Source organism: Rhamphochromis sp. 'chilingali' (assembly GCF_963969265.1).
Source record: "Rhamphochromis sp. 'chilingali' genome assembly, chromosome: 17".
NCBI classification, from domain to species: domain Eukaryota; kingdom Metazoa; phylum Chordata; class Actinopteri; order Cichliformes; family Cichlidae; genus Rhamphochromis; species Rhamphochromis sp. 'chilingali'.
In genome coordinates, this window is record NC_137944.1 from 17,483,789 (window position 1) to 17,505,027 (window position 21,239).

Sequence of the window (21,239 nt, forward strand, 5' to 3'; positions counted from 1 at the left end):
TCCTGTACACTATGCCGGCCACTTGGTTATGGCGTTCCATGTATGCCTTGCCTGCTAGCATCTTGCACCCTGCTGTTATGTGCTGGATTGTCTCTGGGGCATCTTTACACAGCCTGCACCTGGGGTCTTGCCTGGTGTGATAGACCCCAGCCTCTATGGATCTTGTGCTCAGAGCTTGTTCTTGTGCTGCCATGATTAGTGCCTCTGTGCTGTCTTTCAGTCCAGCTTTGTCCAGCCACTGGTAGGATTTCTGGATATCAGCCACCTCCTCTATCTGCCGGTGGTACATACCGTGCAGGGGCCTGTCCTTCCATGATGGTTCCTCGTCTCCCTCCTCTTTCTTGGGTTTCTGCTGCCTGAGGTATTCACTGAGCACTCGGTCAGTTGGGGCCATCTTCCCAATGTATTCTTGAATGTTCGTTGTCTCATCCTGGACTGTGGTGCTGACACTCACCAGTCCCCGGCCCCCTTCCTTCCGCTTAGCGTACAGCCTCAGGGTGCTGGACTTGGGGTGAAACCCTCCATGCATGGTAAGGAGCTTTCTTGTCTTTATGTCAGTGGCTTCTATCTCCTCCTTTGGCCAGCCTATTACCCCAGCAGGGTACCTGATCACGGGCAGGGCATAGGTGTTGATGGCCCGGATCTTGTTCTTACCATTCAGCTGACTCCTCAGGACTTGCCTGACCCTCTGCAGGTACTTGGTGGTTGCAGCTTTTCTAGCGGCCTCTTCATGGTTCCCATTCGCCTGCGGGATCCCCAGGTACTTGTAACTGTCCTCTATGTCTGCAATGTGTGTGTATATATGTGTATATATATATATATATATATATATATATATATATATATATATATATATATATATATATATATATATATATACACACATACATACATACACACACACACACACACACACACACACACACACACACACACACACACATATATGCACATATATTAAAAAAAAAAGCCGGCACAATGACATCAAATGTAGTCCATTTATTAGATCTACTAATTATTAAAAGAAAAAAAAACAATTCATTCATTACATTCGTCAATTATTTAATTACAATATAAGGCCACTGGAGTTACTGACGGCATTATTACAGCAGACATGGTCTTTGAATTCTTGCATTATTATTAGTGCATATTTACCACATTAGTAAACGGAAGGCCAAAAGACTGTATTTTTTGCATGATATCATACAATAGCGCTGCATGGTCACAATGCAATCATCCACTTTACAGGTTCAAGTGCTACAACAGATCCCCGGAAAATCTGTATTAATGACATGCATTTGGTTGATATAAAACTCTATATGTCCTGCCGCAGAGATATAACTCTAAACTCTCAAAATATCAATGTTATTGCTGCAGCTTGCACCGTAACAAATTAGCATACAAAAATATAACATCACAGTAAAAATGTTTTACTACATAGGGCATGGTTGGAATAACAGATGGCTACAGGGGACAATAAATAACCCTTTTTAATACCGAGAGAATATTTACCCTCCACTTAGGCCAAAGATGTAAACTGATGGAAAATTGAAGAGCTGCCACTTCTTAAGTGTTTAACACATAAAGCATTAGCAATGCATCAAACGGGCTATTTCACCGATCATGCATGATCGACACTAAAGCCGTGGAAAGCTAGGCAAAGAAGAGCCTAAGATTGCCGTGGACTATGAATTCCATGCAAGATGCTTCAAACTTACAAAAGGCATAGAGTGCTCTTCTATGGAGAGCAGGTCGACCCACTATCACCGTTTTAGCCTTACAACATATACAGTCCTGAGTCAAATTTCCTCCTTTTGTGAAGTTTCCTACTGATCATTTGGTACACTTCACGTATCACTTAGCACTGTCCACACAATAATGTACTATGCATACTCTTAAAAAAACTTTTATGGACTACTGTAAACTTAAACCCATTATTTTTTTTAAATCTACTGTTTTTTTCTGACTTGATATGCAATAAATGTGCGATGGTTCAAGTTAAAAGCTGCACAGTGCAATGAAACTGTCAATGCACGTTCAGAGCTGCAGACTCTTGTAGCATCTTATCATCTTAGGCCTGAATCACACAGGCCTAAGGGGCCGGTCAGTGAACCACTGGCAACCTCTGGTTGCTAAGACAAAATGTGTACTCCCCAACTAGTTGGCAAAAGGTTTCTAGGAGTTGCTGACTGTCGCTAGGTCAGATTATTTTCAAAAAGGGTGGTGCACCAAAAACATTCTTGCAATTGTTTTGGTCAGTTTTCATAAAATACACCGACTTGTCTGCGAACACACTGTGAAACTTGAAAGAATGTGATGCAAACCAGAGAAAAAGAACATTTGCCTTCAAAGAAAAAGTTGTGCCTTACCACTGCAACTAACATTTTTTGAAAGGTGCTTTAAAGGTAAACGTTCTCCATGTCTTGTTTGCGTCACACTGGTCACAGTTTCACAACCACTTGACAAATAGTGTGTGAGTATTTCTAGCCAAGATTACATTTACCAACCAACTAGCGACAAACTGCCTGCAACCGAAGCAAACTCAAGGTTTTCACTCACTGACCGGTCTCTTGGGCCTGTTTCCATGGAGTTTTAGCAATCAATTTCACAGCCACTGCTAGCATCCTCCAGCAACCATCTGCAACCTGTCGAGGAATACACATTTTTCCCTTGTGACCGGTTGTTGCCAGATGGTCACCAACAGGTCTTTATGCCTGTGTGACTGAGGCCTTATATTCATTCAATTTGGCAACAGAAGGGATCTTGACTGCTCAAGTCACAGCAATGACACTGTATAAAATGTCTTTTTCTTTTCCTACTCTTTCATTTTATGAGCATATATTCTCAATCAATAACAAAAATCCATTTCAGCACAAAAGTCCCCTAACATCAGTTTATAACAGAACTCCTTTCAGACTGATGGGCAAACAGCCTGAGAAGGTTAATGGTGAGAAAAAGGTCGCAAATTGCTTCATTCAATCTCCTCCATTATCTGCTTCTGCTGTCACAAACTCTGCTCTTTATGTCTTATGTTCATAAATCAAACCCAAAGCACACAAGTATACAAGTATTCATCTGAGGAGGATTTGGCTGGCGCGAGTCCAAAAGATAAGCCCTCCACTGAACACCTTTGACACACATAGAAAGAAGGGGTGATAAAGAATTTGAAGAGGACCAGAGAATCAATCAGGAAACCATCTGGCATCCCAGCAGCCTGAAGACACCGACAACCGTCTGCTCCTCCACTGTGTTCCCCTTGGACTCCCTGCAGAGCCTGCAGGGCAGCCACACTAGTGACCACAGCGGCGCTTCAGAGGGATCTATAGTTTTCTGAGCCTAACAGATGGACACAGAACGAGATCAGGGCAACCCCACAGAGCGATTCGTAAGGGAGAACGCTTCCACGTCTGTGCATACGAATTGCCTCAAAATTACACAATAATTAAACTCATCTCTAAAATAAATCATTTAAAAACATACTTGACACACCACATGAAGTGAATCCTTAAATTATGGCTATAATTTAGTCTTTTCAAGCTGCATTTCATTAAAGAGCACAAAACAGAATTATGCTGGGGAAAAAAATTATTTTAAAAGCTAGCAAAACGGTCTAAGCCATTTTTACCTCAGATTCATATTCCTACAAAGCACACAAGAACAGAATACATATGGAGATTCTCCTGTTATCAGTAGTTGGTGATTACGTTGAAGAGGTACTAGGTACTTGCACAATGCCTTTTTTTTTTTATTAAGTCCCTGGTACGTAGCAAGGAGTGACAAGCACTTTAAATGTCCTGAAAAGGCTCTCAACTAAATACCTGAAAAATTGTTCCACTTCCTACTCAGAAAGAGAGCCCAATACAAGAAGGGAATGTACAGAAAGGAGATTTAGCCCCCTCTAGAGGATAAGACAAGAATATAAAATAACGCCTCATGACATGCCTCTGAACATCACTGCAATTCCAGATGCTAGCTCGTAAGATGGTCAGAGTTTGCTGACAGATTTATGAAGCCGCTGTTTTCTTTCTATATGGATGCACAGCTTTCTTTGTGCCTTTCCCTCTTTCTGGGTAAAGCTTTGCATGCAAACTAAAAGACTGCAACAGGCGTGGAGTAGGTAAATGAAAAACAGCCCCCCAAAAATATTCCCATGTGCAAAGCAGCACTAGTTTCCAAACATCTCTTTAATGAGAAAAATAATGCATAGTCCTATAGGCTTGGTTTTCCCAACAAGTGTATATGCAGTATCCAGTAAGTACTGTAGAAAGTAAATACAGATAGATTTCACCCAGTGAGCAAGAATTTATAGGAGGTTTAAGTTTGAAAGGAAGCACAACCTCATTTGACGTCCGTTAAGGTTAAGAAAAACATATCCTAGGGTTGGAGTATTACATTTTCTCTTCAAAGAACCACTTCTGGTGGAGGCTATCAGAGCAGGGTTGGAGTGAGGGTGCTGGTGTCCCGTTGTCTGTATTGTCTATTGCCTCAACACACTTCTGGCTGTGGACGTGGTACAAACTCCCATCCTGAAAAATTGGCAAAGTATTTTCAAAATGGATATTAGCAATACATGTCTAAAGAACAAAGAGCAGATCTGCTGTTACTTTCATTATTCTTTATACATCAGAGTTTTAGGAGCATTAGAGCGTACAGAACACAGAGGACCTGCCCAGATTGATCTGTACTTTTATTTTTTGCTTCACTTTTCATTTTCCCTCCTTCTACTGTCCAATTTCCCCCTCCTCAAAGACATACCCCACATACCCCGTTTTACATTCATTCAATGTTTTTAGGATCCATTTACATTTAGACTGTGTCATGTCCCGACATTCAAATCACACTAACTTCCAGTATTGTGTTTTGAATCCTCAGCTTGCTACTAACACACAATAAAAATAAAAAAAATATATATATATATTAGGGGTGCAACATACTCGTATCGATATTAAACCGTTCGATACAGTGCTTTCGGTTCGGTTCGCATATGTATCGAACAATACAAAATTTGTAATTTATTTTATCAACTTTCCTTCTGACGATGCTGTCTGTGTTGAGCGCAGATCCACTGAGCGTTCAACACAGACAGCATCTTCAGAAGGAAGAGCGCAGGGCAAGCTAGCGAGACAGAAGTTAAGCTCTCCTTGCAACATGGAAAATTGAACCTCCCCCACCCTCATTCAGATCTGGCGTTTGGAATTATTTTGGTTTTCATGTGACGTATGACCCTGAAGGTAAGCGCGTCATGGACTAAAGTAAAACAGTATGTTGGATGTGCCACGCAATGCTCAATTACATGGGTGGGAATTAGTGGGTTAGCGCAGTTAGCTCGTTAATGTGTTGGCCGTCTAGCCCCACGCACAGGGCGATCAGGGGTAGCTCGTTAACGGAGATTTGCCGTGTTGTGGCGTTAACGTCATTTCAACGAGATTAACGCTGACAGCACTAGTGGGAACACAACGAATATGACTGCACATTTACGCCGACATCATCCTAGTGCAAAGACAAGTGGAAGCAGACAAAAACAACAAGCATGCATGCTACAAACTTTACCCGAGTCATTTAGACAGCCGTTAGCACATGATTCTCCTTATGGGGACCTGATATGTTTAATATTGTGGCGAGCTCAGACAAGGTGGAGACGGAGGTGTCGTTTGGTCTTGCTTCCCGTGAGCTAGCCAGGGAGCACAGCCGTTTATTGACATCTGCAGAAGAACACTGCCGCTAGCTAACTGCTCAGTGCGGCAACCGCACAGCAGCAACAACAACAACACACAGGGCGCCCTCTGACCCCGGAAGGACACACCGTCGCAGCGAGAGGGCGTCACCCGTCACTATGGCAACATAAACAAAACATAACTGTACAAACAAAACCCCGAACAGCCCTGACCCGCTACAATATGCTGCTAAGAATATAGCCCAGAAGAAGCGGATAGTATAGCTTTTATTTTGGAAAGAGCCATTTCTCTGTAATAAACTCTCTTTTCCAAAGATGAGTGATTCCTCAATCAGATACAGGGCTCGCAATATCGCTAGCCCGACGTCCCGGGGCTAGCGATTTTTCCAGTCGGGCTACCAAAATCTATCTCTGCCCTGCCCGTCGGGCTATTGTAGGAAGGAAAAATATATGTCAATGCTTTTGCATTCTTTCGGAAATGTAGCTGGGTAATTATGTCATTGGCATCGGTGAGCCACTGTCAATATGTGACATATTGAAGTCGCGTTTGAATTTGCGCTTGTTTTTTTCTTTCACTTTGCAATCACGCGAACTGTGTATAGAGAGCGACAGTACTGATTGGTGAGTGATGATAATTTGCGCACCAATTCCTCTGACATCGTCTTATCAATCGTTAGCTTACTATGCAAACATGACAAGTGAAATCTCCCGCAGCTTAAACATGTGAGAGGTTGATCGCGCAGAGAATCGCTGAGCTTATGTGAGTGCGTGTGTAAAAGCAGCGGGATATAAATTTTAGTTCTGCTGAGCCAAATAAGACAGGTCAGGGTGAAGAAGTGACAGCCAAAGAAAAGCTTACCACAAAACGGAAAAGTTATGACAAATGAGACTATAAGGCAAAAAGAAAGTGCAGCTTTATGGTTTCATGGACAAAAGAATTTCTGTGGCTGCAATATGACAAGCTATATAACCGCGGCTGCACATAAGTGGTCCGCAGGTGCGCATTCGCTGTCAAAATGGGAAAAAAAAAAACGCGCACAAGATATGAAGTTGCAACGCCTGTTTGCATACATAAGATTTTCTGGAGGAGGACAGACATTTGTTTAAAACTCTTAAAGATGTCGAAGAAGCTCCTTTAAGCAATTACTTTGGTGTTCCTCCACCTCCAAACAAATGTCAGAAGGAGTCCGAACCACAAAAGAAGCGCGTATTCTCGGAAAAGTGGTTGCAGGAGGTGAGCTGGCTTCAAACAAATGATGAACGCACAGAGATGTGGTGCGGAATGTGCCCACTCTAGTGGACAAAAACAGTGCTTTTTATATGGACGCAAACGCGCGTTGCAACTTCTTATCTGGTGCGCGTCTTTTATTTTGACAGCGAATGCGCACATGCGGACCACTTATGTGCACCCGTGTAAATAACATAATGTTCTGCTGGGTGTGTTGTTAGTTTTCTCTCGATTTCTGAGTCGACAAGCGCCTTTGTTACTGGGACCAGTCAAGAAAGGCCCCCATTAGAACCCATGAGAAATGCAAGAAATGCATTATTGCTCAGTCTGCAATATCTTTCCCAGAACAAACACCAATTGCAAATAACATACTAAAAATAAACCTGAAAAATCTGTTTAGAACAGCGTACTATGTTGCAAAGAGTGAACTACCACTGGCAAAATTTAGCAGTCTTTGCAAACTTCAAAAAGCAAATGGCCTAGATCTTGGTTCCACTTGTCTCTTACCCGTGACTTCAGTGGAAATTTCAAATTCAGGATCTGACACAGACTGATTCATGTCCTACACAGTTCTTACAAGTTCATAGAAATTTCTGTTCAATTAGAACCAAGTATTTGAGTTCATGATTGTAATTTTTATACAATGTTGTAATTTGTTTTTCAACAATTTTTGATTAATGTTTTGTTTCCTTTACAATATTATACTTTAATGTATAATATTGTAAAGGAAACAAAACATCAATCAAAAAATTGCTCTCTTTTTTATTCGGGCTACTTACATTTATTTTGGGCTACCAAAAACTGAAGAGTCCCTGCCCGAAGGGCTACCAGGGATTTTGAAATTTTGCGAGCCCTGAGATATATTTATTTTTTTAATTACTTTTGTTTCAGCAACATTAAATTTAAAAACTGTACTTTTGAGTTAAAATATATATTTATAATTTTAATAAATGACAAATTAAAAAGGCATGAACATTTTTTTTGTATCGAAAAAATATCGAACCGTGACACCAAAGTATCAAACCGAACCATGAATTTCGTGTATCGTTGCACCCCTAATATCTATCTATCTATATAGATAGATAGATATATCTATATCTATCTATAGATATAGATATATAGTTATCATCTGAAACAAACATAAACATAAATTTGAATTCAGTGTGTTTTAAAAACAGAAAAAATGACATGTATTGTTAAAAGCCTAGGGCACTTTCAGAATTTGAATTGTACAGTGTGTACTACTTTCTCTCTGAAGGGATAATAGTTGATGGAACAAGAGAAACTAAGTGGCTGGTTAAAAGGTCACTGTAAGAGTGAGGAACTATAGAGTCAATCATTTAATTCAGTGTTGGGTGCTCATCTTTTAAAACATTAGTGGCAGTTCAAAAAGGAAAATAAGTAGAAATCTGAAATCAACAAAATGTAACAGAAAATTCAACAAAGAACTATATTTTAGACGTTGATTTTATATTCCACATCTTCTCTTCCAGACAGCAACTCAAAAATTAATGACATGCTGCAATTTCAGGGCCACCACATTAATTTCCTTTTTAACACTATTAGTTAAAATGTGGACTTAGATAGGGATAAACACAGAAACTCACTAGACTAAAATACTTTACATCTTACCTTTTTGAAGACAAATTTCTGGTCTGAAGGTACAGGCTGCCCTCGTTTTCTGCACAGCTGGACAGTCAAGTAGGTACTGATGCTGTCACCCGCGATGCATCCAGCAGGTGCCCTTGTGTTGTAAGAGATCTCACCATTCACAGAGTATTCAAAGAACTGTAGGATGAGACAAAACAACTGGGGTCACTGGGTCACTTTATTAGATACACCTGTTAAACTACTTGTTAATGCACATATCTAAACAGCCAATCGAGACACATAGGTTAGTCGAAGTCAATATGATCTGCTGAAGTTCAATCCGAGCATCAAAATTGGGAAAGAAACGCGATTTTAGCGAATTTGAACGGGGCATTGTTGTTGATGTCAGACAGGCTTGTCTGATTATTTCAGAAACTGCTGATCTACTGGGATTTTCCCCACGCAGCTCTCTCTAGGGTTTACAGAGAATGATATAAAAAATAGAAATTATCCAGTGAGCACTAAATCTCTGGATGAAAATGCATTGTTGATGGCAGAGGCTGCTTGAAGCTGAAGGAAAGCAGCCGTAAGTCATTACAACAAATTTATAATACAGAAGAGCATCTCTGAATGCAGAACACTTCAAACCTACAAGCAGACGAGCTACAGCAGCAGAAAACCGCACTGGGTGCAGCTCCTGTCAGCTAAGAACAGGAGACCAAGGCTACAATTCGGAGAGGCTCACCAAAATAAGATAACACAACGTCAGAGAAACAGAAATATAAAAGCATGGATCCACCCTGCCTTGAATAAACAATTTAGGCTGTTGTTGGTGGCATATTAATAGGAGGAAATACTTTTTTGGTACCATCACAGCCTACACGAGTATCGTTTCTGACCATCTTCCTGAAGCCTGCTTTCAGCAGAATAATGTGACATGTTGAAATTCAAATAATTTCTAACTTGCTCCTTGAACATGACAGTGAGTTCACTGTACTCAAATGGCCTCCACAGTCACCAGATCTCAATCTAATAGAGCACATTTTAGGATGTGCTGGAATGTGAGATTCACATCATGTTCCGTTGACAAATCTGCAGTAACTGTCTGATGCTGTCATGTCAATATGGAGCAAAATCTCCAAGGAATATTTCCAGCACCTTGTTGAATCTATGCCACAAAAGATTAAAGCAGCTCTGAGAGCAAAAGGCAAACCAACCAAGCATTAGCATGGTGTTCCTAATAGAAAAAATGCAACAATTTCAGTTAGCCTAAATTCAGTTAAAACAGAAGAATGGCACTGTTAGGGATCTATATTTAGGACAGAGAGATGGCTTGAGCGTGTGTTTCGTCTCTGTAGCATGCCCAGTAGTCTCATAAGGCAGCTATCCCCACTTTCTACAATAATAACATCAGTTTGTGTCCACAGAGATGTTCTGGAATAACAATGCTAAATTTCACAGTGCTTCCTGGATTACTGAATATCACAAAGGAAAAGGCACTGGGAAATGTGAATTCCCTTTGTATCAACAAAGCCATCACATAATTTTGCAGCCTGGAATAACAGATGATATTCATTATTCCCAGGTCTGTAAGAGTACACAACACGATTCTTGTAGTCCGAGAGGAAATAGGATGACTATATGTTTAATCTGAAAGAAATTGAGATGCTATTTATATCCATGATTACCTTTGTCTATGATAAATGTAAAACAGGGAGTAGTGAAGAACAGAAGGAGAAGACATGGAAGGAGATAAATGGATCTGCCACGGAGATCAAAAGCAGTTTGTAATTATTGCTATCAAACATTAATGCCACTGGATGCAAAAGTTGTAGATAATAGTCAGGAACCCAGAAGAGTCGCTCTACAAGCAGACAAACCCATAAACTACAGTGGTCATGAAGCAATCTGATTAACTTTAACTAGTCAGTAATGCCTCCCAAAGGTGTGACAATGATCACTTAATGTTATAAAGTGCTTTACAAAACTAAATAAAACCAGACATGGGCCAATAAACTAAGAATATGGCCAAAGAACCTGAGCACAGTGGAGGCAATAAAATAAAACACTCTAAATCAAAAACATATCACACATTTCCAAAAGATTTTAAAAACAAAACTCTTTATACACAGATGGTACGAAGGCTCTTTTCACAAAAGTCTAATCAGCCTTTATTACAAGCCTTGACCTGAGAGAAATCAGCTGGGCTCCACACTCTGATCTAAAGGGTCCAGAAGGCATTTATTAGGTCAATAAATCAGAGATGTATAGCGAAGCTGTTAAAGGGCAAAAGACTGACAAACACGATTGTAAGGTCAGTTTTTAAAGCCATGAGTGTCCTCTCAATCATTAGAATTGTGCCAACTGAAGATGATGGAGACAATATTTGTTTGTTTGGAATGTTTGGAGAAATAAATGTCCGAATTGTGTTTCTCCAAACATTATTTTTCTCTTTTCAAATAGCTCAGAGGACATTCATATTAGATTGATTAATGGCAGTCTTCAAGAGTGCCAGGATTAACTGAACAAGAGTAAACAAATGATCGCCGAAGCTCACATATAAAAGGGCAAACAGTGTGCTGTGTTCAAAAACCAACATTCAATTAAAATCTAACTGAAAGCTGCGTTTCACATGATTGAAAATGGGCTGTAACCAAGTAGCTAATCAGCAAACTAGCTTGTAAACCTGTTTTAAGTTTAGTGAGCTGTTCAGCAAAGGAAGATGCAAGTGGTTTTTTTATCACTGGCATTACTTACTTGGTTCTGGCCCATTCCATGACACAGATAGAGGATGACCCTTTGGCCCACCACTGCATTCTCATCTGTAGGGTTGTAGTCAAAACAGTAGTTGGTCTTGCCCCGGTTCTTAAGCTAGCAAAAGGCAGCAACAAAATATAATTAGGTAGTGGTACAACCTGGCTTGCAGAAGCTCATAAGGTCTTACTTTGTTCTCACCATTCCAAACATGCCTGGCCGATCATGTGGGACGTGGATATCGGGATAAATGTTATCCAAGTACCACTTGAAGCTCTTGCAGCCCAACTTCTCTCGGAGCATCCTCCGCTCCGTTACATCTCCAAAGGCCTCCTGGAGACAAACATGGCAAATGACAGTTCAACATGATTATTTTATTTTCACTTTTCTGCCTTGGCAAGCTAAAATAAAATTAAGAAGCACAGAATTGCTCTGCATTTATAAAAAAATAAAAATGAATTACCAGTGATATCTCATATTCAAATGAAAATTTTAAGTGAGAGCGCTGTCGATGCAGCCACCATCAGACAGCTGTTGTGTCCGATGAAGTATTCATAATATACCAGTGGCCTGAAATGGAATACAATAGCACCATCTATGGTCCATTACTCTATACAAATGCAGTTCACTCCAAACAATAGCTCCCCCTCAAACAAACAGAACTTCCAACAGTCAAACAGGATACATGTGTCAATTTTACAAGAGTCTCCGTGTGTGTGCGCAAACAGTTCGTGCCTGTGTAAACACTTTTATGCATACAAAGTTACACATGTACACACCACGCTGATAAAGACTAGTTAATTAGATTATGAGAAAGAACACAGTCTCCACTTTAATGTGCCAGTGAGCATATGCTCACCACACCTTCCCTGCTGCAAGAAAGATTCAGCAGCACTGCAGGATGATGGATGATGGTGGCCTGCCCAAACACAGCTCTAATTGGCTATTCATCAGTCTATTTAGTGAGAAGAAAGATTCCCAAAGGACGCAGTGCTTTGTCAATGGCTAGGACCAGCATGGACTATCAGAACAATGAGGACTAGTCCAGGACACTTACCAGGATAATAAGACTTAAATTAAGGATCAGTAAAGGTCCTGATAAAATGCAAAGGTAAGGGCAACCAGCCCAGTGACAGTGCAACCTATATGGATGAATAAACGGTCACAGGAAACGACCTAAGGGAGCAACTAGGAACCGAGAGCACAGAGGTGCCAATTAGTGAAACAGCGGTGGAAAACAAGAGCTAATGATTCCAGAGGGCTGTACTACAAAGCAAGTTAGCCAACTTTTAAAGGCAACTCCTACAGCAACTTTGTAGCCTAAGGTATGACTTCCAGAGCTCACTGCCTAGTAACCAGTATACTCTCTTTAAAAAAAAAAAAAATAGCATCAGCTTTCCTAGAAGATCCTGTGAAGCTTGGTGCATCTATAGGAAGATGGCCCTCTGGATTTCTCTGCGAACATCAATGAGGATTACAAATGTTCAGTGTCGGGAACTTAATTCCTTGAGTCTTTTCCTGTTAGGACGAAGCAATTTCAAAGACAATCCATGGTTTGCTAGGCCTCTATATAGCAAAATACAGTAAACCCTAAAACAGACAGTGTTAAATCCTGGTAGATTACTTGCTGACCTCATAGGAGAGTTGAAGCTGAAAGATTAAGGCTAAATTTGTTGTACATGTTATTAAAATACAGCTAAGCGACACATTTAGTTTGCAGAATACACAACTATAATTACAGTCAGCATATCCATGCCTTATTAATGAGGCAGTGATTAAAAAGCCTATTAACTTTCAGTCTGCATTTTCCTTTTTTTTGCCAGCTGTCCTTTCTGGCTTTTGCTGCAACAATTGTTTTGCTGCAATTTCTCATATTTATATTTTTTAGTTATATTTAGGATATATTTGCTCTTTTTTGTGAAAAATATGCGTCTCTAGACCTGTCGTTGTTTGCAACTGATCTCTAGCAAGCTCATAACTTAAACCAAAATTTAACGACATCAATTCATATCTTAATTACGATTGCAGTACCCGGATTTTCCCCTCAATCATCCAGTGTTAATAAAGAGTGCCCCTTCAGTTGAGTACAGTTCTCAGTCATTCCTTCACCCTGCACCATTTCATATGTAGATTATTTAGGTTTTATGGTGCCTTGTTACTAATTAACAAGCTATAAAAATAGCTCACATGGACTGGCACGTAACCCATGTTGACAGCCACGCGGACCTGCCCTTCTACAAATCCTAAAAGACTTCCAGATCTCACTGCCTGCTGGCTGTTTTTTCTTTTTTTTTGGTTTGATTTGGGGATTTCTTGCTTTGTCTGGGAGTGTCGGAGTGAAAGTGTCACAGGCTGTCAGAATGTCAGGGGAACGGCACGTTTAAAAAAAAAAAAAAAAAGCAACCATGAATTTGTTAGTCTAAGGTTATTTTGTTCAAAATCTACAAAGCAGGGCTGCAATGATTCGAGCTCATTTCTGTAATCACCAGAAAAACCTTTACTGGGAAAAAGATGCAGGAATTCCGTTAAAAACATTCAACAAGCTCCAGTGTGAGAAGAGAACTTTGTAGCTGCTCCCATACACTCCTGCTTGTTTTAGTTAGCAAAAATCTACAGTTAAGCTACAGAAGCTAAAATTAAATATGCAGATGAACTGTTAACTTCATCTGATATGACGTTAAAATTACGCAGGTTGCAGGTGGCTTTTTCAGATTTAAAAAGAATATAAATATCATATTAATATTTATATGTTAAATTATTGATTTCTATATTGATATATTAATTAAATTGTATTAATATTTTAAAATCAAAGCAGTCATACACACACCCCTGGGTAAGCTATGACATTAATGGGCAAAGACAGACTACAGACTATAAACAGGCACAGTACATTCATCCAGGAGACTAGTATAACTTTGTGCCAAGCAAAATTGTAAAATTGTAACTTCCTTGTAAGATATGTTCGTTTATAGATATAAACCTTATCTAGTATTGTTATTGTGTATAAACACATGTTCAGCTGTGAATCAAACAGGATGAGCAAAAACAGTGTTTGTTTGGAGGGTATGATGAATTTTTTGGCAAAGCTACCTTATCTCATGGAGATAAGTGCTACCTGATCTGTGCTTAGAGAGCATTTCCTGTTAACTACACTATCACTCACGCACACACACACAAAATCAGGGCACCCCCATGGGTCGGCACTGCTCTCACCGTGTCAAGGACAGGTGGGTGACACCCGCTGGCACCAAGTAGCACAGAAAGGTGGTAATCGCACACCGGAATGCCCTGACCCCTGTCACTTTGGGTGTCTGCTGCTCATATATCCCCCGTGTCACTTAATCAGGTGAGCTTTTGCAGCGTGCGTGTGTGCGAGCGCGTTTTGGGAGAAGGCAGAGTATTTTTGATATTTTTTCGCATACCGAGAGTGAGTTCACTGGTGAAATGAAGGGGTTAATGAGACAGTGCTGTGGTGAATGCAGCTATTTAAAAAGAGAAAGAAAGAAATATTCTGCCTTCACATTCACATCATCTGCACACACTCACCAGGCGTGCATGGGGATTACGATGATAGTAGATCTCCTTGTATTCATCCAGCCAGACCTCAGCTGCTCTCACGCTGTTTGCCAACGCTTTGCTCCGTGAGTAAGGTGCCTTTTTCGGGAAGACGTGACCCACGTGGGAGCACGGGTGGACCTCCAGGCTGCCCCCACACTGCCAAATCTAAGACACATCAATAACACCACCACGAGGATTTGGTTAGCCTCTCAGCCATGATTCAATCAGGAAACAAAGCACAGTCTTGTTGCGGAGGAGCTTGGGAACAGAAAAGCTAGCCTGTTGTTGGAAAATATTTTTGGTTTCTTCCCTTTGGGAAATTACAGTTATTGTAGGGAAGGGATGTTTAAATTCTTTGCTGCAATTAAAGTATTAAGCTCTTCGGCCTGCTTTCACTCCATGTTTAGTTTTATTTTCATTGCAGATTCCACATAAATTGAGCAGCTGTCATATGGTTCAACAAATCTAAAGCAGACACTCCTGCCTTTTTTAGTGGCTTGCACTATGAATTGGGCCATAATCCCAAAAGGAGTGCAAACTTAATGTCAATTTGGACATAACACGTGCTTTACCTATGTTATCATTACATAAATAATACTGTATATGTCCATGAAAACACACAGCTCTTACCCTGAAAGAGAATTCCAGGTTCTCTCCTCCCCACACCTCCATTCCTGTGTCATATGTTCCCAAATAATGGAAGAAGTCCTTCCTCACAGCAAACAGACCACCTGCCATAGTAGGAGACCTCAAGACACCAAAAAATAAAAATTATATTACAGGATAACGAGCTCCATCTTATATGAGACAGATGTAATTATCTCAGTATGAAGAAAAAAGTATGATATGTCAGCAGTGCAGTTTCTGTAATAATGTAGCTGCCACACTCAAAGTTACATTCCCAAATACTCATATGGGATTTTTTTTCTATTTTTGGGTAATAAAGAGTCCTTAAAACACACCTGATGACATCTACGGGTGAACGTCGGCGTTTCTGTTCGTAGTCTGGGATGGTGTGCCAGGTAAAGACCAACCGCCAATCAAACCCTCCGATTTGAGGTTCCCCAGCATGGCCTAAATACTGGAAGGTGTTCCAGTCTATCACGTCGATGACGGGGCACACCACGGCCTCCGGCTCCTCTTTGATCCTTGGCGAGAAAAAAGGAAAGGAGAAAAAGGCGAATGTCAGGAGGGAGCAGTGTTACAAAGCAAGCAATTTGTTTATCTATAAAAGTCTCCATACAAACGTTGGTGCTGCCCTTGTTTGAAAGGCTGGAGCACCGAGACAGTGAGTCAGACACGGCTACATAACAGTGCTCCTGCAGCTGGCTGATAGAGATTCAGAGCTTCACACTCTGTGACAGCTGGACTAAAAGACAGCCTTTCTAAAGGCCGCACTTTGACAAAATAATCAAGGAGAGAAGGCATTTCTTTTTTTCCCTGGCGGGCGCTCTCTCACCTGTGGAGCACAGGCTCTAACCAGCCGTCGTGACACTCGCAATGACAATCCAGGAAGGTCAGAACCTCGCCTGTGGTGATGGATGCCCCGAGCAACCGGGCCCGCACCAGCCCCTCCCTCTTTGTGGCCCGGATCAGACGCACCTTATTCAAACCTGAGACGTACTTGTCCAGTGGCTCCTTGAGATGAGCTTTCAGAAAATAAACAGATGAGCAGATAAACCAAAATAAACAATCAGGTTGTTTTTTTTATGTGTTTGTATCAAGAGTTGTTTCTCAAAATCACAACAAATACAAAACTAGAGAAAAATCTATCAGCTACAGCTGGAAGTTTCTTCCCATAAGGCAAATTTTTTAGCGTTTCTTGATCAGTATTCCATGTGAGGGGATAAAAAGCAAGCACAGACAGACAGTCGTTTTGTTATCTCTGAGTCCAATCACATTGTAAAATCTGAGAGGGGACAAAGCTGGCATGTGGCTCAGGTGTCAGAAGCGTCACAGCGCAACGTGAGACTGTTAGAAAAACAAGTCAGCATTGATAAAAGAAGGTGATAAGCTATCTGGCACACATTTCCAATGCATTTGGAAGAGGCTCCGAATTCCCACCTCTAGAGGAAAGAGAGTAAAACTGTTTGATACACATTTGCCATATTCACTAGAAAATGGTGAGCTTTCTTTGAAGCAGGTAAACAAGACACACCCACCAGTCTTTTTAGGATGAAATTACTTCCTTTTATGCTCTCAGCCAAATACGCATTAATCCAAAAGGCGAAAGTTACATCATTGTTTGATTTACTCAAGCTCAACACTTAGTAAGTAAATATAACCACGAGCAGATGTTAGTGTTGAGGGAGAGGTAGGCATTGCTTCATTTATACATTCATGATCGAAAACACTTTAGAAGCATTAAAAGTTTCTCAACTCGTACAAAACAAAAACCCCAACAGGAATAAACACTGCATATATTATTTACTTTTATTATAGGTTTATTTGAATATACTCATAGAAGATGTAAAAAATATAACACTGATGCAGGAGATTTCCCTTTATCTATATCTTAGTTTATAACTAAAACTACTGATTGTTTTAGTAATCAAGTATTCTGCTGATTAACCCACTGATTGATGAGAAACACTTTTTGTCTTACTAATGAGCAATAATAATTACTTACTACTTGCTTATTTGCTCATTGATATTATTACAAATGGAAACCAATATTTTTAATAATTTAATTGGATACAACATCTGTCAAAACACTTTCATCGTGTTTATGCGGCATATTTAAGTCATATTTGCTAAAGAAAACATATTCATTAGTGCGAAAATAAATAATCACAAATGTCAAAATGTAAATAAATAAAAAGTTTACATGTCACCTAAGCTAAACTAAGGCAGAAATCAGTCTTTACTCTGTCTTCTTGGAAAGACGGAGTAAAGACCAACCCAGATTGAAGGTTTTTGCATGTATACCTTTTCATTTATTTTTGCATTAGACAAAATGTTTTCTTCAAATACAATGTGAGTTTAATACAGCACATGAACACAATGAAAGGGTTTAGTTTGTTTTTGTTTTCTTTGGTTTACAGATGTATTTTTTTAAGCTGAAGCCTGTTGAACAGGTTTGATTAAGGACTTCCACCGGCTTTTTTCCAGCAAAAGTTTTATTGGTGGTTGGAGCAACGCTTTGTGTAGTGGGACAGACTCCGCCTCCAAGTTGAACTACTTACATTGTGATGACTGAGGCTATAGAGTTGTGGATTAAACTAAAAATCAAAGCACAAAAATTTGCATCCAGTATTTTTTTATAATTCGATGAGCATATTTTCCAGTATCTCTGTTTGACTTGCCTAACTGATAACATGTCAGTATATCCTCCTCCACCCATCTAACTGCTACCTGTCTGTGTGCACCTGTAACAGCTCCTGACTGTCAGCCTGCCACCATTCTTGCCCACTGCCTGTCCATCAGTCTGTCTGTGCCTCTACCTTTGTCACTGTAGTCATCCACCAGCACCACCTCTTTCAGCAGGATGTCAGGAGACGTCTCCAGCACACTGTGAACAGTCCTCAGCAGGGTGGACCAGGCCTCGTTGTAGAAAGCAATCACCACAGAGGTCGTGGGCAAGGACCTGTAGTCATACTTCAGCTCTTTGCAGCTGGAGAGAGAGGAGACTTGGTTGTTAGAATGCAGACTAAAAAAAATTGGAGGTGAGGCTGGGTGGCTGGAATGACACTGCACAATGAGAGCTGGCTGTGTAAATTTGCATGTAAAGCTGGATCGTGGTTAACCTTCATACTTTTAAGATTTGATGACCAATAGAAGTAAACACAGAGCATTTATTATTCCATCTTAACAGCAGATGACTCAGTTTACGAGTTACACGTCCTCTGAGGTATTTACTGAGCCGTGTAATAGTGTTGCTGGGGCATCCAAACTGCAAAGGCTTCTTTTAAACTTTAGATCTGGGCTTTAACATTGCTAACAATAGACAACAGGTTACTTACAGTGGGTTCCATCTCTCTGGCAGCCTGCGGTGCAGTGATATTTTATCACTGACATAAGTGTTAATCTGGTGCGCTTTGATACTTTCCTCTTCTTTTCTTTTCTCCTCTTCGTTCAGATTCAGTTTCACGGCTCTGCCCAGTTCTCCCAGAGCGTTTAAATCCAAGGGGGGCTTCTCGTAGACTGGCTTCTTAAGGAGCTCATACTCTTCCTCTCCTGTGACTTCCCGTCGGTTCGTCAAGCTCACTTCCCCCGACTTGCGTTTGAAAAATGTAACATATCCCAGCAAAATGGCACCAACTATTAAAATAAGTAACTTGGGCCGTTTCCTCCTTCCGTATGCAGCCATCGTTTCGTTTCTTTGCAAGGCGCAAAGTTGGAGGCTCTCATGCCCCGATGAGCTGCACTGTGCTCAACCTTTGCTGTCCAAGTTGGTTTTGCTAGACTCCACAGCCGCGTCACCTTTCCGTTTGACTACTTCCAAGTTTCTCCTCCATAGTTCAGGCAAAGTGTAACTCTATCTACGTACAGAGTCCCCAAACTGGGTGAGTCTTCTCAGTCAAACGGAGAACGGTGGTCACTCCTCCTCAATTCCGTTACCCTGCCTGCTGCTGGAGTGAAGAGGGAAAGGATTAACTAACTCAGATTAGATTAGCTAACAAGTATCTCTTCGGATTAGAGAGCCACCTAACTGCTGGAGGAAAGGAAAACTAGGTCAAATCAAAAGCCTCGTATGCTGTTTCTTTCAGTTCACTCACTGAGAAAATCAAATATTATAATTAAAAAGATTTTTTTTTCGTTCTCAGTCAAGTCTTTATGAATATAGTTTGTGTCCAACCGGTTCATCAAGTGCCATCGAGGAACCGGGACATTTACATTTACGACATTTACGTGAACAGCAGTAGAAGTTCAAGTCAACTTTTAGTAGCAGAATTAGCAACTAGTTTCCGGTTATCAAATTAAAACTCCGTTCCCTTTCAAACTACCCCGGAATAACGCCACGTAAAATACTGCACAGATATTATTATTATTATTATTATTATTATTATTACTGTTATTATTATTATTATTATTATTATTATTATTATTATTATTATTATTATTATTATTATTATTATTATTATTATTATTATTTTTGTTCGAAGACTTCAAAAATTCGTAAAATGACTGCCAGGGGTACACTAGCTTGTATAAGTAAAATAAGTCACTTCCGCTTTCGATTTTTTTAATCATCAAAGATTGGTTCTGGTAATTTCTCAGTTTTCGAGTTTGTTGGGCACCACTGCTTTATATTATGTCACAAAGCGTTGCAAAAGTTTGTAGGCTTTTAATTTGAAAGCCTGAAAAAATGAAGTTTATGATAAGCAGTCATTTTATTTCTATATCCAAGTGATCTTTTTATAGGTTCTCATTCATACGAGGCCCCTTGTCACTCATATGAAACCGATATGAAAACTCTTGACACGAAAGATGAAATCTGACACAAAATGTATGTTTAAGCAAATTAAAATGCTAAATAATTAAGGCGATCTTTCGAGGCGAGAAGGTAATTTGAGTGGCGCACTGTTTGATCGAGTACCCATATTGTGAAAACCACAAAGAGACACGGGAAGGTAACAAGTCAGCCGGAGTGTTGTAATATACCACGGTAGACTGCCCTTGTCGTGTCTGTCAGAGACTCAACATTCATGTGAGTGCATGAATGAGGGCGTTCTCATTTAGGACGAGATGATGGATAACATTTTCCATGCAATAGATAGCCTACTGTAATAGGTGCAAATATTAAAACGGAAATTAAAACACTTATTAGTTGCACCTTTGGGGTTTGGGCTGACTTGAACAGAGGTTCCTGTAACGTGACTGGGATTAGCTCTGACCTCACCATAACTGGTCCAACTTGACTGTATTGTTGATCACCCAGTAAGCCTAGGCTATATTTAATCAGTACATTTGTGTTTTACTAGGGAGGGGCAGGAGAGAAATCGGGGAAACTTGGGCCTTCACTATGTGCAGCAGTATATACATTTCTACTTTTTAAATTTTGCAGTGATGTTAAATGGCATCATTCTGAGATAGCACTTTCCAACTCTCCTTGACACTCGTAGCGTTTTATACAACTTCAACCAAGCACTTTTTTTTGCTTTCTAACATTCCCACACATTCATACTCCAGTGAACACATCTGAGAACAAAATGTTGGGGTTCAGTATCTCATTCAAGCATACTTAAGACCGGAGGAATCAAACTACCAACCTTTCCGAGCTACAGCCACCCCATGTGATATCATGGGAGGCATCTTTTTAGCATGGTGTGTTCCTATAGGACTGGTGTGGATCCGGGCTTCCTCTCCCCCCTAGGCTACTTTTAATGATCCCACATTTTAAAATATGAATTTACTGAATAAAGTTTGTCATTTCATCTGCACTTTTTGTGGTCACACCTTGTTTTCAGGTCTGTGACAGATCATTAATTATTA

At 40.3% G+C, this 21,239-nt stretch overlaps 1 protein-coding gene across 1 annotated transcript; it reads right to left on the reverse strand.

The window, feature by feature from the left end:
• Positions 1 to 966: 966 nt before the first annotated feature.
• On the reverse strand, positions 967 to 19,649 carry galnt12 (UDP-N-acetyl-alpha-D-galactosamine:polypeptide N-acetylgalactosaminyltransferase 12). Its single transcript, XM_080862809.1, has 10 exons — positions 18,767 to 19,649; positions 18,248 to 18,417; positions 16,264 to 16,453; positions 15,767 to 15,952; positions 15,435 to 15,552; positions 14,793 to 14,969; positions 11,448 to 11,579; positions 11,250 to 11,363; positions 8,535 to 8,690; positions 967 to 4,526 (listed from the first exon to the last, which is right to left on the reverse strand). The coding sequence occupies exons 1-10, from the start codon at positions 19,111 to 19,113 to the stop codon at positions 4,389 to 4,391; spliced, it is 1,728 nt and encodes a 575-aa protein (XP_080718935.1). The 5' UTR covers positions 19,114 to 19,649; the 3' UTR covers positions 967 to 4,388.
• Between the last annotated feature and the right edge of the window lie 1,590 nt (positions 19,650 to 21,239).

Coding starts and splice junctions, on each gene's coding strand:
- galnt12 (XM_080862809.1), bottom strand. CDS start 19,113: ATGGCTGCATACGGAAGGAGGAAACGGCCCAAGTTACTTATTTTAATA. Junction 15,553..15,766: donor TCACCCGTAGATGTCATCAG/GTGTGTTTTAAG, acceptor TGGTGTCTTGAG/GTCTCCTACTATGGCAGGTG. Junction 11,364..11,447: donor GGCCAGGCATGTTTGGAATG/GTGAGAACAAAG, acceptor GCCTTTTGCTAG/CTTAAGAACCGGGGCAAGAC.